This window comes from Nomascus leucogenys, chromosome 15, assembly GCF_006542625.1.
Source record: "Nomascus leucogenys isolate Asia chromosome 15, Asia_NLE_v1, whole genome shotgun sequence".
Taxonomy (NCBI): Eukaryota; Metazoa; Chordata; class Mammalia; order Primates; family Hylobatidae; genus Nomascus; species Nomascus leucogenys.
In genome coordinates this window covers 13,340,982-13,354,615 of record NC_044395.1, presented here as the reverse complement: position 1 = coordinate 13,354,615, position 13,634 = coordinate 13,340,982, and the positions used below count along the sequence as shown (strand labels likewise).

Here is a 13,634-nt window from a genome sequence, read left to right as displayed (position 1 = left end):
AGAAGGTGCCTGAGCAGATCCAGCAGGTCTGTGGCAGAGCCGGATATAAGCCCAGGTGAGTGGGCTCCTGACGTCACGCCTCTAGTACTTTACACTGCACATGGATGCAGGGTAAGCCCATTTCAATCTCTGGTTCCATTTTAGGTGATTAAATGATCTGGGCAAGATTAAATTATGAGGTGGGAGAGGGGCAGAAGGGTGCACAGGATCTGACTTCAGTGGGCAGGATAAAAAATGAGGACACAGTGGGTGTCCCCCTGCTGGGAGGCATCCAAGACAGATGGGGGAGCAGGAACCACACTCCATGGCTGGCAGACTGTAAAGTATTCCATGGCGTCATTATCACAGAATAACGGCCTTTTAGAATTAAGAATAGTCTTAATTTGTGCTGTGTTGGGTTTTTCATTTACATAATGTCAGATTTCAAAGAAAATTCATACACAAAACTCACTGCGAATTTAGCACTGAAGCTTCTGTTGAAATAAATCCATTGAAAAGGAACGAATTTTTCACTCACCTCTTTGCTTAGGTGGTTGGGCAGTTTGAAAATCTGCCTCCGAGCAGGTCTGTTGGTATGATCCAAACTCTAATCGCTGTTTCAATAATTTATTTGGTGTGGAGGATTTAATGTAATTTGTTTAAGGGCTCTGAGAAAATGTAGTCTTTTATGTGGAGCCTCATTAAAGCACTTGCAGTTTTGAGTCTGGTGGGAATGATGATTTTAACAGGTGTTAATTCAGCTGATGACACCACGTAAAATTTCCAGGGTGACGGATTTAGAGAAGGCGCATAGTGAGAGGTATGATCTGTCGCACCCTCTGGGAGATTATATGGATGATACATAGGTCCTCCCACTTCTTCTGAGCTGTAGCAGGAGATGGGCAAAAGTGGCATTTGGAACACGTGTTGTGGCCCTGGTGAAACAGGTGCTGGAAGAAGCGCTTCTCAGAACCCCTGGCTGCACGGCCTCCACAGATCCCCGTGCCACAGTGCTGAAAGGGACGAGCTAGGCACTCCACCCCAGCTTCTGCTGTACCCACAGCTCTCCTTTGGCGTCTCTCTCCATGGGCCTTCCCAGCCTCCCATAGCAGGCACCACCCCACCTATTTGTTCCCACACCCTACCTTGCTGCCACTCTACCCTGAAACCTTTCCTCCTTCTCCTCAGACGCTGAAAATAACTTCCTGCTTCCTCCTGGAACCAGAGCACTTTAGCCTTCTCTGCTTGTCCCATCCCAACTACCACACACACACCTGAAACCACGGCTCAAAACGTCTTATTCTCCAGAGAGTTTGCCCATCACCCTCCCCAAAGCCAGTACTCATCTTTTTCCCCCCAAGACGGAATTCGTTTTGTATTTACATATTTCTGCTAGTTTCATGTTTATCTTTCTTCTCTTTCTCAAGTTCCTTGCAGTTAGTGGCTGTGTCCTTTATAGGCATTTGAACCTATTATTGGGCAGATGATGACTAGGACATGCATAAAAATATGTTGCAGGGAAAAGACCCCCTTCTTGCTCAGGCTGCCTCCCCTGGTGCTGACAGGCCCTCAGAGGTCTCTCTGCCATTCTTCGGAGTGAAAGCTAGAATGGAAAATTCAGTCTCCCCAGAGCATTGATTCAAAATTGTTCCTCCTTCCAGAACCAACTGCTGAAGGGTGTGAGGAGCGGGGGTGGGGGTAATTCCCTCTCACCACTCCCTTCACTTTCATTTCAATTCTGTAGGATCTAGTCTGTCTCTGTTAAGTACAAGACAGGGGAATAGACTCCAAGACATCATTACAATTTAGAAAAGGACATAAGTACCAAAATGGTTGCTCTAATGGAAGGCAGAACATGATCAACGTCTCAAAAGAGGCCTAAAGCAAGTTTCAGGGCCTCTAGGGGTGGTTGGGGGCAAATCCAGGAAGAGGTCAAGAAGTGGCCTTTTAGTTAATGAATAAACAAGGCCAGAAGGGAGAGCATTTCGATCTGTTCTGACTGGAAAAGCGGTCTGGGGGATCCTAGGTTTCTGTTAGAATGTATCCAGGAGGAGGCCAGGCATGGTGGCTCATGCCTGTAATCCCAGCACTTTGGGAGGCCGAGGTGGGCAGATCACCTGAGGTCGGGAGTTCGAGACCAGCCTGGGCAACATGGTGAAACTCCATCTCTACTAAAAATACAAAAATTAGCCAGGTGTGATGGCACATGCGTATAATCCCAGCTACTCGGGAGGCTGAGGCAGGAGAATCGTTTGAATTCAGGGGCTGGAGGTTGCGGTGAGCTGAGATCGCACTATTGCACTCCAGCCTGGGTGACAGAAACTCTGTCTTAAGAGAAGAAAAAAAAAAAAAAAGGAAAGTATCCAGGAGAGGTAGGCCAAAAAGCTAGTCTGACTGTCTGCTTTCCCTGTCTTGCTGGCCCTAAGAGTGTGCAGAGGCCTCTGCTGAAATAAAGCATCACATTTCAATTGTGTTGTGTCCAAGCTGATTGGTCACATCCCTAGGCTCCTCTGTGCCTAACGCATGCATCCGCAGTGAATGTACTGCAAAGGCCTCAAGGGAAGAGAATACAAGCCTTGATATGTAATTACACAGGGATTTTCAAATAATCTTCAGTTTAAGTTCTTCTCATTCACTTCAAACCCAGGAGGGGGAGTCCTACTCCTCTGTATTCCCAGGGAAAGAGGTAATTTCCTAGGGACCCTCAGCAACCCATTGTCTTATGTCAGGAGGTTTGTCCTTGGGTCTACATAATTATAAGAAACTTCTAGGTTCCCGCTTCACACACTTTGTGAGAAAGGTCTAAATGCTTTCTTGTTATAGAAGTTCAGGAAGTTGAGTTACGCAGGGATGAAGGCCAGACAAGGGTAAAACAGTGGAACCAAAACTTGAGGGTTTTTTTTTTTTTGAGACAGGGTCTCTCTCTGTCACCCAGGCTGGAATGCAGTGGTGCAATCTCAGCTCACTGCAGCCCTGACCTCCTGGGCTCAGGCGATCCTCCCCACTCAGCCTCCTAAGTAGCTGGGACTACAGGCATGTGCTACCATGCCTGGCTCATTTTTGTATTTTTTGTAGAGGTGGGGTTCCGACACATTGCCCAGGCTGGTCTCGATCCTCCCACCTTGGCCTCCGTAAGTGATGGGATTAAGGGCATAAGTCACTGCGCCTGTCTGAGGGACCTTCTAAAACTCGCGCTCTCTCACAGGTTTTGAAACACTTTGGAAACCAAATCCCTCGCTAAATTCATCTCCTAGAAAAGTATAGAAAACAGGACTGGACTTGTGAGCTTTGTAACTGTAACATTACTGCTAACTTGTCCCAATCAGGGCGTGTGGGTCAAGCAGATATAGCATCTCATCTAGGCTAGGTACCTAGGAAGGGAGACAGTGCTGGTTAAGGCAGGGCTGAGTTGTGAAGGTGAGGCCTAGAGCCACTCCCTTTCCTTCTTTCTGCCCTAGTTCCGCCTGTTCCACTATACCCAGGACTTGAAATACCAGCTCTTCTCTTCCTAAGGGAGGTATCAGATGTGGCAGAAAAAGGGAGCCTGGGTTCAAATTTATCCCTTACTAACAGTAAGTTAGCAAGCCTGTTTAACTTTAGGCAAAGCAAATAGTCTTCCTTTCTGAATTTCAATGCTTAAAGTCTGTAAAATGGGGGTGACAGTAATTCTCGCTTTGGCCCACTTCAAAGGGTTGCTGTGCGATGGAATGAGATAGATAATGCTGTTATAATGTTATGCAAATGTAAATCACTGCTATGCAAAATAAGTTACTGCTATTTCCAGAAACTCCTCTTTGGATTTAATTTAATCAAGAGTGAGAATATAAGTTACTTATTCTATGCTCTGGGTGCATTTGTATTTTAAACCTCATCAATTATCTTGGACGCTTTCCTAACTGAAGTAGATTTTGGCAACAGCAGGAGAAGGAGTTATTTCTTTGGGGGCAGGCGGGTATTTCTATTTTGCCTGAGCCGGTGAGGTAAATGGTAGTTATTTGGCCAAAGTAACATGGAAGAGGGAACAATGTTTACTATCCTAAGGGCAGGGAAGTCCCTTTTCTGCTTTAACGACTCTGGTCTGGTTGCGTGACTCAGAGAGGCCTCTTTGGGGGAAAAAACGAGGTGGGAAGCAGATGGTGGTAAGAAAAGATCTGAGATTCAACTACATTGGCCCCTTAACCAACCATTGCCACCAGGACAAAGGTGGCGTCACTTCTCACCTTCATTTAAATGCATGCATCCTATAAATATCACTGAGTGCCACCATGTGTCAAGAGTATGCTGGGCACTGGGCATTTAGACTTGAATGAGATAGACTGGTTTTGTCATTCTGCTGCTTGTAGATTAAGAGGAAGATGGAGATTAAGCAAGTGACCAGAGAGGAAGTATCAAAGGCTACAGTGGACTAGAGCCTTAGAGTGAGGGCTGTAACCTAGCCTAGGTGCCTAAGGAGGCTGCTCTGAAACCTGAAGGATGAATGGAAGTTGGCCAGCCAGGAGGTGAGCATGTGAGAAGGCCACAGGAAGAGAAAGAACAGAAAGAAGTCAAATTAGGCTTTGGGGAGTTTTTTCCTCTTCGTGGCTGTCCTTGCTGCTATTTTAAACATGACTCCACCTGGATAAAAATGTGGAACAGTGTGACCTCTGTGTGTTTGTCCTCTACCTCCGCCTCCAGTGTTCTAGGATGGGCAGAAGGACAGAGGAGGGCAGTTTAAAGTCTGACAACAGGCTTAAGACTGTTTTATACACAGCTGTGAGTCTATCATTACATTTCCATGCATGTTGATTTTCGTCATGATGCTGGGCAGCATCCGGGCAAGGCCATGCAAGCTGGGACAGAGGGGGATATGGTACTGTCTTCCATCCTGCACCCCAACTTTGATGTTACTTCAGAGGGACAGAGGAAGTGGTAGCTTGTTTACAACCCAGAGCTGGTTTTGAAGCTGAGAGGAACACCTCACTCACATTGCACAATTCAGCTCTAACTCCTGTCCTGGGTGACCTTGCCTGTGGCTGCTCCTATCTCACGACCCAGTGGGGGTCCTGAAGGTTTGGGAGTGGTCAGGGCTGAAAGATGTCTTTTCATTTAACTTACGAAGAAATCAATGTCCAGAAAGGCAAGATGATAAGACAAAAATCACATAATAATTTGGTTGCAAAGCCAGGACTAAAATCTATGTCTCTAATGCCACCTGCATGCAGTATTTCTCTCTGGAGGCCTTCACACAAATTTGCACAGCTATTTCATATACTTACCTCATCTGATACTCTCAGTAGTCCTGTGAGATTGGTAGGGATTAAGATCCCTGTTTTACAGATGAGAAAACTGAAGCTCTAAGGAGGTTTGGCCAAGTCCCCATAGCTAGAAAGTCAACCTGCTGACTCAAAATTCAGCATGTCTTCCGCTGTGTTCTGTAGTTGTGCAGCAGGCACAGTCTTGGGGGGTTGCTGATTATCCACCTGAGAATGGTTTGGAATTTAGATAATGTATTAGATAGGAGGGCTTGCAAGGAGTAAATTAACCATGTTTGAATATTCTTACCAGTTCTCCAGCATTCAAGTTGCAAATCAACATCAAAATGAGCAAGTAGCTGGCCCTGCCCTACTAGTCCTTCTGTGCAAGGCGCCATCTGAACCTTAAGCCAGCAGTTTGTGTGGGCAAACAGATCCCCATCTTCAAATCCACACTTAGGAGACTCCTGTCTCTGTTTTCTGCTGGGACTCTTGACATTTGCTCTTGTAGAGAAGGTTCTCATTAAATATATGTTGGAAAAACCCCAATAATTGAATCGTCTACAGGATGTTCTCACTTTAGCCATATTCCCTTCATTTTCCTTTGAGGGCTAAATGGGAGTAGAGGTATCTTTGCTGCTGGTCCTGAGAGACCATGGGGTTGTCCATTCCTGGTAAGGTGATGCTGACCAGACAGAGCTGATCTAGATGAGGGGTGGGAGGTGACAGTGGTTCAGTGGCTTTCTTGGAGGATGCATGATTGTTTGCATTATTATTTTTAATTGACATATGTGTATATAATGAATATATATGTTATATATATGAGTTAGAGCTGAATTGCACAATATGAGCAAGGCGTTCCTCTCAGCTTCAAAATCAGCTCTGGGTTGTAAACAAGCTACCACTTCCTCCATCCCTCTGAAATAACATCAAAGTTGGGGTGCAGGATGAAGGCACCCCAATAACATCACACTGCGAACAGTGTGATCTTTTGATACCTGTATACAATGTATAATGAACAAAGCAGGGTAGTTAACAGAGAGAATGCATGATTTGCTTGGTGGGGAGAACTGGGTGGTTCTGTAATTATGTTGAGATGGACAGAAAGACATCATCTGACTTGGGGAGAAAATCGGGTGTGGGAGGAGGTGTGAGAGAGCAGAACCTGAGGCAGTGGTCCCCAGCAAGTCTGGCATGGGGTAGGGTACGGTGGTTGAATGCTGGCTTCAGGGAGATAAGGCAAGCTAGCCTGCTTCTGGCAGGTTGTCAGTGGTAGTCCTGGGTAGAGGAGGGGGCTTTGCTAAGCTAACTGAAAAGCACTAGAGTGGGCCGGGGTAGGAATCGGGCTACGGTTGCTTGTTGGAGATGAGGAACATTTTTAGAAAATCGAACTGACCATCCCTTCCTTCCCCTGAACAGCAGCTTGTATGCAACTATAGAGGTAGTCTCCCTTTCAGCCCTGCTTGCTGTGTCTTTATTCTTATCAAAAACCAGGATCTGAGTCCACAGGGCAATGAAACATAAAATGAAATAGGAAAGGTTGCAGTAGTACATAGACCTCGGCTGCTCTCACTAATCTGCAAAAAAAAAATATTTTCCTTGGGTGTATCTTAGCAGTTCCATGGCAGAAGTTTTATCTCCTGTGGTTCAGAGAGTTTGGCTCGTCAAGCTGAATGTAGGGTTAAAGTGTGTCCTCCCTCCTCTGTGGGTGTTTGCTTAGCTCCGAGCTGTGGGTTGAAGGGACTGGTAAATGTGTCGATTTTACTGCTGAGGCAGGGTGGCTCAGTGCTTGGTCACCTTGGAGAGATCATAAGCAAGCTGCCGCTGGGGCCCTGTGCCACGCACAGGTATTCATGCGTGCGTGCAAGCACACCCTGTATAGCTGTGTAATAATTGTCCAGGTGTGGTGCATTCTTTGTCAGATGTACCTTTGTTTTTACTGCCTCTGTGCAGGATGTTTATTTGCTGTGCTTCAGGCGGGGGCACGTAGCTTGATCAAGGGTAGTTTTTGCTGTGGCCCCTGCAAATACATTTTGGTGCCCAGAGTAGATGAAAAACTGTGTTTCCCAAAAGAGCGGGTTCATCTGGACTCTTACTTGTTGGTTGCGTTCTAGGAGCTAATTCTGTGGCTCTGGGCTCTTCCCCGGAGGTGGGGATGAGGCCGGGGCCGAGGGTGGGAGGTGGTCTTGTGGCGGGACTGGGGGCTGTGCACTCAGGAGAGTGGCCACGGTTTAGGACGACCTCGACCCGACCCTGTATAGGCGGCAACTAACTCCAGAGAAAACGAGCGAGCCCCACGCAACTCTTCATTCCTGCAGGCAGAACAAGGAGATGTGCCCGCCAGGGAAGGGGACGCACACTTGCCGGCGCTCGCTACCTTAACTTCCCCATCCCCGAGCCAGGGAGGGGCCGGAGTCGCCGCCGAGGCCGCCGAGCGCAGAAAGTGCGCGAAGGGGACGCGCTGCGAGCCTCACACGTGACGGCGCCGCGCCGAACCGAGCGGGACCTGGCGGCAGCCGCGGCGGGCGCAGCGGGGCGGCCCGGAGCGGCGCGGGCGGCCTGGAGCCCCGGGAGCGGCGCGCGCGGCCCCGGCCCAGCGGCTCTTCTGGCCTCGCGCTGCACATTCTCTCCTGGCGGCGGCGCCACCTGCAGTAGCGTTCGCCCGAACATGGCGACACGGAGCAGCAGGAGGGAGTCGCGACTCCCGTTCCTATTCACCCTGGTCGCGCTGCTGCCGCCCGGAGCTCTCTGCGAAGTCTGGACGCAGAGGCTGCACGGCGGCAGCGCGCCCTTGCCCCAGGACCGGGGCTTCCTCGTGGTGCAGGGAGACCCGCGCGAGCTGCGGCTGTGGGCGCGCGGGGATGCCAGGGGGGCGAGCCGCGCGGACGAGAAGCCGCTCCGGAGGAAACGGAGCGCTGCCCTGCAGCCCGAGCCCATCAAGGTGTACGGACAGGTGAGCAGTTTTGCAACCCGCCTCTCTCCAGTTTTTTCCTCTCCCTGCACTTCCTCACCCCCGCATCCATCCGTTGCAGTCGCCTCCTAGGTGCAGGCACCACTGGGGACTTCCCGGCTTGCATTTGTTTTTTTCCTTCACGAGTACAACCGTCAGCACTTGAATCGCATTGATCTTTCCTTCTTCCTGTCGATTTAGTAAACGTATTCCAGGCAACTCGCCGGGTGCAGTGCGTATTACCCCAGGGTGTGTGCACAGAGATGTAGTTTCCGGCAGGTATAGGAGGGGTGCAGCTTCATTTTACATCTGGATAAAAAACGGGCTTTCTTTAGTGTATCATCAGTTGGCAGTGGAGGCGAGCACCCTGCAGTTGCGGTACACTTACACAGAACAGCACGAGGTGGGGGTTTCCACACTTAGCATTATCAGCACAATAAAGGTGGGCAAACCTGAAAGCTTGTCGGCTATCTCTGTACAGTCAGACAAGAGGTGTGTGTATGTGTGTGTGCGTGTGTAAGAGCTGAATTTTTAATTTTTTATTTTTGACGAGGGTGTGAGATGCTCTCCATTCCTTCTTACCCACCCTTCAAGATGCTGACTCTCCCACCCCTTTCAGGATAACTTTATTTTGGAGAGGATTACCCCTCATGGCACTTGGAGATTTCAAATGACTGCAGGAAATTTGGTGGGCATTATTATTCTGTAAGTGATTTATTTTTACCCAGGCAATAGGTTTGTTAGATCATAAGTAACGTGAATTTCACTTTTATGGTCAGACTTACTGCGAGGAATTGCAGATGGAGTTTGTAGGTTAGGATCAGCACTGGCAAAATTAATTTGACCGTGTTATTGCCTCATGAGACTCCCAGTCCTGCAGTTAAGATTGACATCAGCAAAAGTATAAGGTCGGTGGGGGAGAAAAAGTAGGACCAGAGGAGGTGGTAAATACACTTGTTTTCTAGAGTCAAATTGTTCCTTTTAAAGTAGGAATTATTAATAAAAGATTACCCTGAGTTCTGCCTTTTCTCACTAATTTCACTTTAGCCATTTCTTCAGGAAATATAGAGTTAAATGTTCAACGCTTGGATCCAGGACGAACCTTATAAACATATCACCCTATTGTGTCATTTTGTTGGTGAAGAAACTGAAGTGTGGAATGGTGAAGTGACTAGTCCAAGGTCATACCGGGAAGGTGGCCTGCCCTCTAGTTTTTGTCTGCATTGTCTCAGTGACCTTTGCTTGATTGCAGTCACCCTGTCTTTATGCAATGCTGTTTAAATACCTCCTTTCTAAAATAAAATAGATCCGGTATAAAGGGGGAAAGGATGGTGGTGAGTGGGTGGGAGCGTTGGACTTCCCTCCACTATTGGTCCCTGGGCAAGAATGTGTGCCCCAGGGCATGTAACTAATGGTGGCCACAGGCTGCAGGAACCTGCATGCTCAGTTCCTCTTGGGCCCAGATCCTTGTCCCCCCCGCCCCACCCCATATGACAAATATGTGTATGAACAAAAAGAAGTCATCAAGGTCCTTGCTCTAACAGCGACACCAGCATGGGGCTGATGGAGGGTGGGAGAAGGAGGAGGAGCGGCCCACTTCTTCACTGGGTCTCCCCAGTCAGCCCAGCTCTGCTGTGCTCTTGAATCAGCATTCTGGGAACTGGCAGTTGGGGGCCGGTGGGAGGCAATCCCTCCCAGTGCTCAGGTCCCCTGAAGCTATAGTTTAGGTTGAGGAAAAAGCTTTCTGGTTTCAAAAATATGCGTACACGTGCCATTTCTTTCTTGGGTTTGGTTTATGAAAAGCTCCAGAGGATGTGGGGCAGGTTGGACATGAACTCTTTTCTCATTGGGAGTGACTCCCAAACCCTGGGCTTTTGAGTTTCTGGGCCAGCCAGATTGAGTTTGGTTCAGCTGAAGGATGGAGAACTAGCAGTTAAACTCATAATGAGGAATTCCTAACCGGACGGTGAGGATGCAAGGGTGAGATTTTTCTTCTCTGTGGCTGCCTTCCTATGCCATTGTTGCCACTTGCTCTGAGGTTAATAAGAAGTGGAATTAATTTGAATCTGTAAGGATTTGAGTCAGATAAAAGGAAGAACTTCCCCGTACTGGGCTTTCTGCCACAAGTTCTATCTGGTGCAGACCTTTCAGAATGCAAGCACAGGTTGGTGACTGAAGGGGTTTGAGGTGCCCCTCTTGGAACCCTGGAGTAACTAACGTCTATTTGGAATGATCTTTCTAGCAAGGATGACCATTGCCTCTGTGTTTCCCTGGGGCAGACCTGGTTTCTAAGTTGTCTCTGGTGGTTATGAATAGCACCCCCTTCACTCTCAAAAGTGTCAAGATGTGACAATAAATTATATGGTCCTACTTTTAGCCTTAAGCCAAGTTCCACTTTGTACCCACCACTTTCCCCTTCAACGTTTAAACCTAAGGAATGGTAATGTTTTCCAACAGTATTGCTTGACTTGAGTGTGGTTCTATGGAGGTGCAGTGAGGTGGGGAATAAAATTTCATTCCTGCTTTTAGGAAATTTACAATTTAAGGAGGAGAGCAAGCAGATGCAGATACAGGCATGTCAATGTACCAGGACGGGAACCAGGAAACATGGTCACAAGAAACCAGCCACGACTCTACAATGGTGTGATAACGGGCTGTGTGACATGCAGCGCATGGGAGATGGAGAGATAAGGGGTGGTGGGCTCAGACACTGTCCAGCTTCTTGCCCTCTGACCTTTGAGTGAGGTTAAGAGGACACTGGCAGCACAGATTAGGGCTGGAAGCAGAAGCTGCCTGAAGGAAGCAGGCCTAGAGGCGATGTTAAGGCCACCAGCTTCAGGGAGAAGAGAAGGGAAGGCTTTCTCAGGGGAATACTTGCATCTGAGAAAGAGCCCTGGGCTAGAGTCAATGTCAGTCCTTTTTCCTCTGCTTCGCTAACCCTTTGGGTAAACTAGGCTTGGTTATTTTGACCATTTTCCTCTTCAGTTTCTCTAAGGTGGGGAGACTGGCTCTGCCATGATTACTTAAAGGCACATTTATGATACTGAAATGTGATTGTAGTGGTGAAAATAATTTGTTGGCAGATATCAGGACTTTTCTGCCCATGTTCAAGGCTCACGCCTGTAATCCCAGCACTGTGGGGGGCCGAGGCGGGCAGATCACCTGAGGTCAGGAGTTCGAGACCAGCCTGGCCCACATGGGGAAACCCCGTCTCTACTAAAACTACAAAAATTCACTGGGCGTGGTGGCGGGCGCCTGCAGTCCTGTCTACTCAAGAGGCTGAGGCAGGAGAATCGCTTGAACCTGGGAGGCGGAGGTTGCAGTGAGCCGAGATCGCACCACTGCACTCCAGCCTGGCGACAGAGTGAGACTCCATCTAAAAAAAAAAAAGGCAAAGTTTAGAAGTTGAGCCCCTTCTTAAAAAGGCCAAGTCCAAGAAGAGGGATTCCCTAATTCATGCCACACTGAATTTCTTCCTGATTTCTCATAAGCTCTGTCTCTCTGCGCCATCATGCCTGCCTTTTCCTCTGCCTGAAATGATCTTCCCCGACTCTTGTCCCTGCCTGGAAAGCTCTTATTCCATTCTTTAACATCCAAGGAATACCCCTTGGTATTCTCAGGCTATGGTGGGAAAAGTTTCTTCTGAGCTTGGATGCAGCACTTACTGCCTTGTGTTAGAATTGCTCAACTGTCTCATCTTCCTATTTGCTCCTTGAGGGCATGGATCAAGTTCTCTTGTGTTTCCCTGGCACTTGGGAGGCCCTTAATGAGTGTTTGTGGACCAGCCGTGCACCTGGAAGAAGAGAGGCCCGGAGGGTAGGAAGCACATTCACATTATATAAAACTTATTTATAAGGAGGAATACAGTGAACTCACACATGGATAGTGAAAATGAGATGGCTGATTCTGTAGTGAGGATGCAAGCGGCATGGCCTACAATAGTGGAGCCCCGATTTTCCTGTGCTATATGGGAGTTATTTTGAATGAAGAGCTTGAATTCTATTTTACAGAATCCTCTCTTTTAGGGCTATCATTCTGGTTTATGCTAATGGTATTGTTTTGGGGAAAAATCCGTTGCAATGAAGCACAAAGCCTAACAGGATTTACAGGTTTATTTTCCTTCCAACAAGCTCTCTCTTCATAATTCCTACATTTTAGAGGCCAGGGAGTATTCAGTGTCCTGATTTGAGACTGAAAATAAAGTGTCTATTACAGCACAAGGCCCTGGGACAAAGGGCCTCCTTTGGGGGTGGAATACCGTTTAGCTTTAGATCTCTTTTGAGTAGGTTCTTCCATGATACACTTGGTTGGGAAAGAATTGGCTGGTTGATTCTGAAGTTAGAATGTTTGACCTGTATGCTTCCAGAATAAGATGAGAAGGCAAAGAATGTGCTGCTTCAGGTTGGCTTTTATGTAGCTGAAGAGTTGCTTGGGGCCTTGGGTTGGCTCAATAAGGGATGTGACCTTGAAAAACTCTTCCTGGTTCCACTTGGCATCTTTTCTTAGGGAGCTCTGTGCCCAGTCTCTGGCCACTTTTAGTTCATAAACAGCTTGCATGGTTAGAGGCACAGAAGGTGGAGGCTTTGAGAGGTGGAAGGAATGGAAGAAAGGGGTTGGTGAGAAGAGTAAAGTGGTGGAATTTCAAGGGATGAAATAAAAAACTGTCTGATTAGGTAGTGCATGTTTATAAAACAAAATTTGTACGAAAGAGTATGTGGTAACAAATTTCCTTCCCTCTCATGCCCCCTGTTCACCCAGAGCTCCATCCTGAGTGGCATCCATTGTTATCAGTATTTTTGTGTATCTTTCCAGAACCAGTCTATGCTTGTACAACATGTATGTCCATAAAATTTGAAACTTGAATTATAAATGGCTTCCTGTTATCTGTAGTCCCTGGTATCCTGAATAATGAGATTAACTTTAGCTCTAAATTATATTTGTGATATTATGATGGTGAATTGTTAGAAAATTACCTGAAGTATCATAATATAAAATAGATGATTACTTTTTTCCAGGCCAGGTGAGAAAAACCTCATTCTCCTTTCACTTCAAGCGTTCTTGCAGAGCAGGAGAGCAGCCTGATGTAGCCCTCTTGTAAATTGGAGAGATGCTGGAGCACAGTTCCCTTGAGATGTAGAGTCCAGGCTTGTAAGAGCATCAGAATACAGTGATCATGGATCTTGGTTTTAATTTGTGTTCTTTCCGAGAATGTTTTCTCTATGTTCTGTAAGATGAAGTTAATGGTATGCTTAATAAATTGCTTTGAGACTTGGGATCCACGAGGCAGATCCTTATAGCAACGAACATCCCAAGGCAAAAGATGGATGTTGTAGGAACATTTCATTGTCAGATTTTGGTCTGTTCCACCTTAGACATGACAGCCATCTTTGTAGTGTCATTGTTGAATCCCAGGGCAGAGACAGATGGAGCCAGCTTTGTTCCACCCACTGTAATGGAGGGACACAGGGGGCAGT

The 13,634-nt window shown here is 47.4% G+C and overlaps 1 protein-coding gene across 1 annotated transcript in view; it reads left to right on the top strand.

Annotated features, from left to right (window-relative positions):
• Window positions 1-7,635: 7,635 nt before the first annotated feature.
• Window positions 7,636-13,634, top strand: part of SORL1 (sortilin related receptor 1) — a 181,059-nt gene continuing 175,060 nt past the window's right edge. Inside the window, exon 1 of the mRNA XM_030794523.1 lies at window positions 7,636-8,163. Within this exon, the coding sequence (XP_030650383.1) occupies window positions 7,879-8,163 (285 nt within the window). The 5' untranslated portion in view covers window positions 7,636-7,878. The remainder of the gene's footprint in view (window positions 8,164-13,634) is intronic.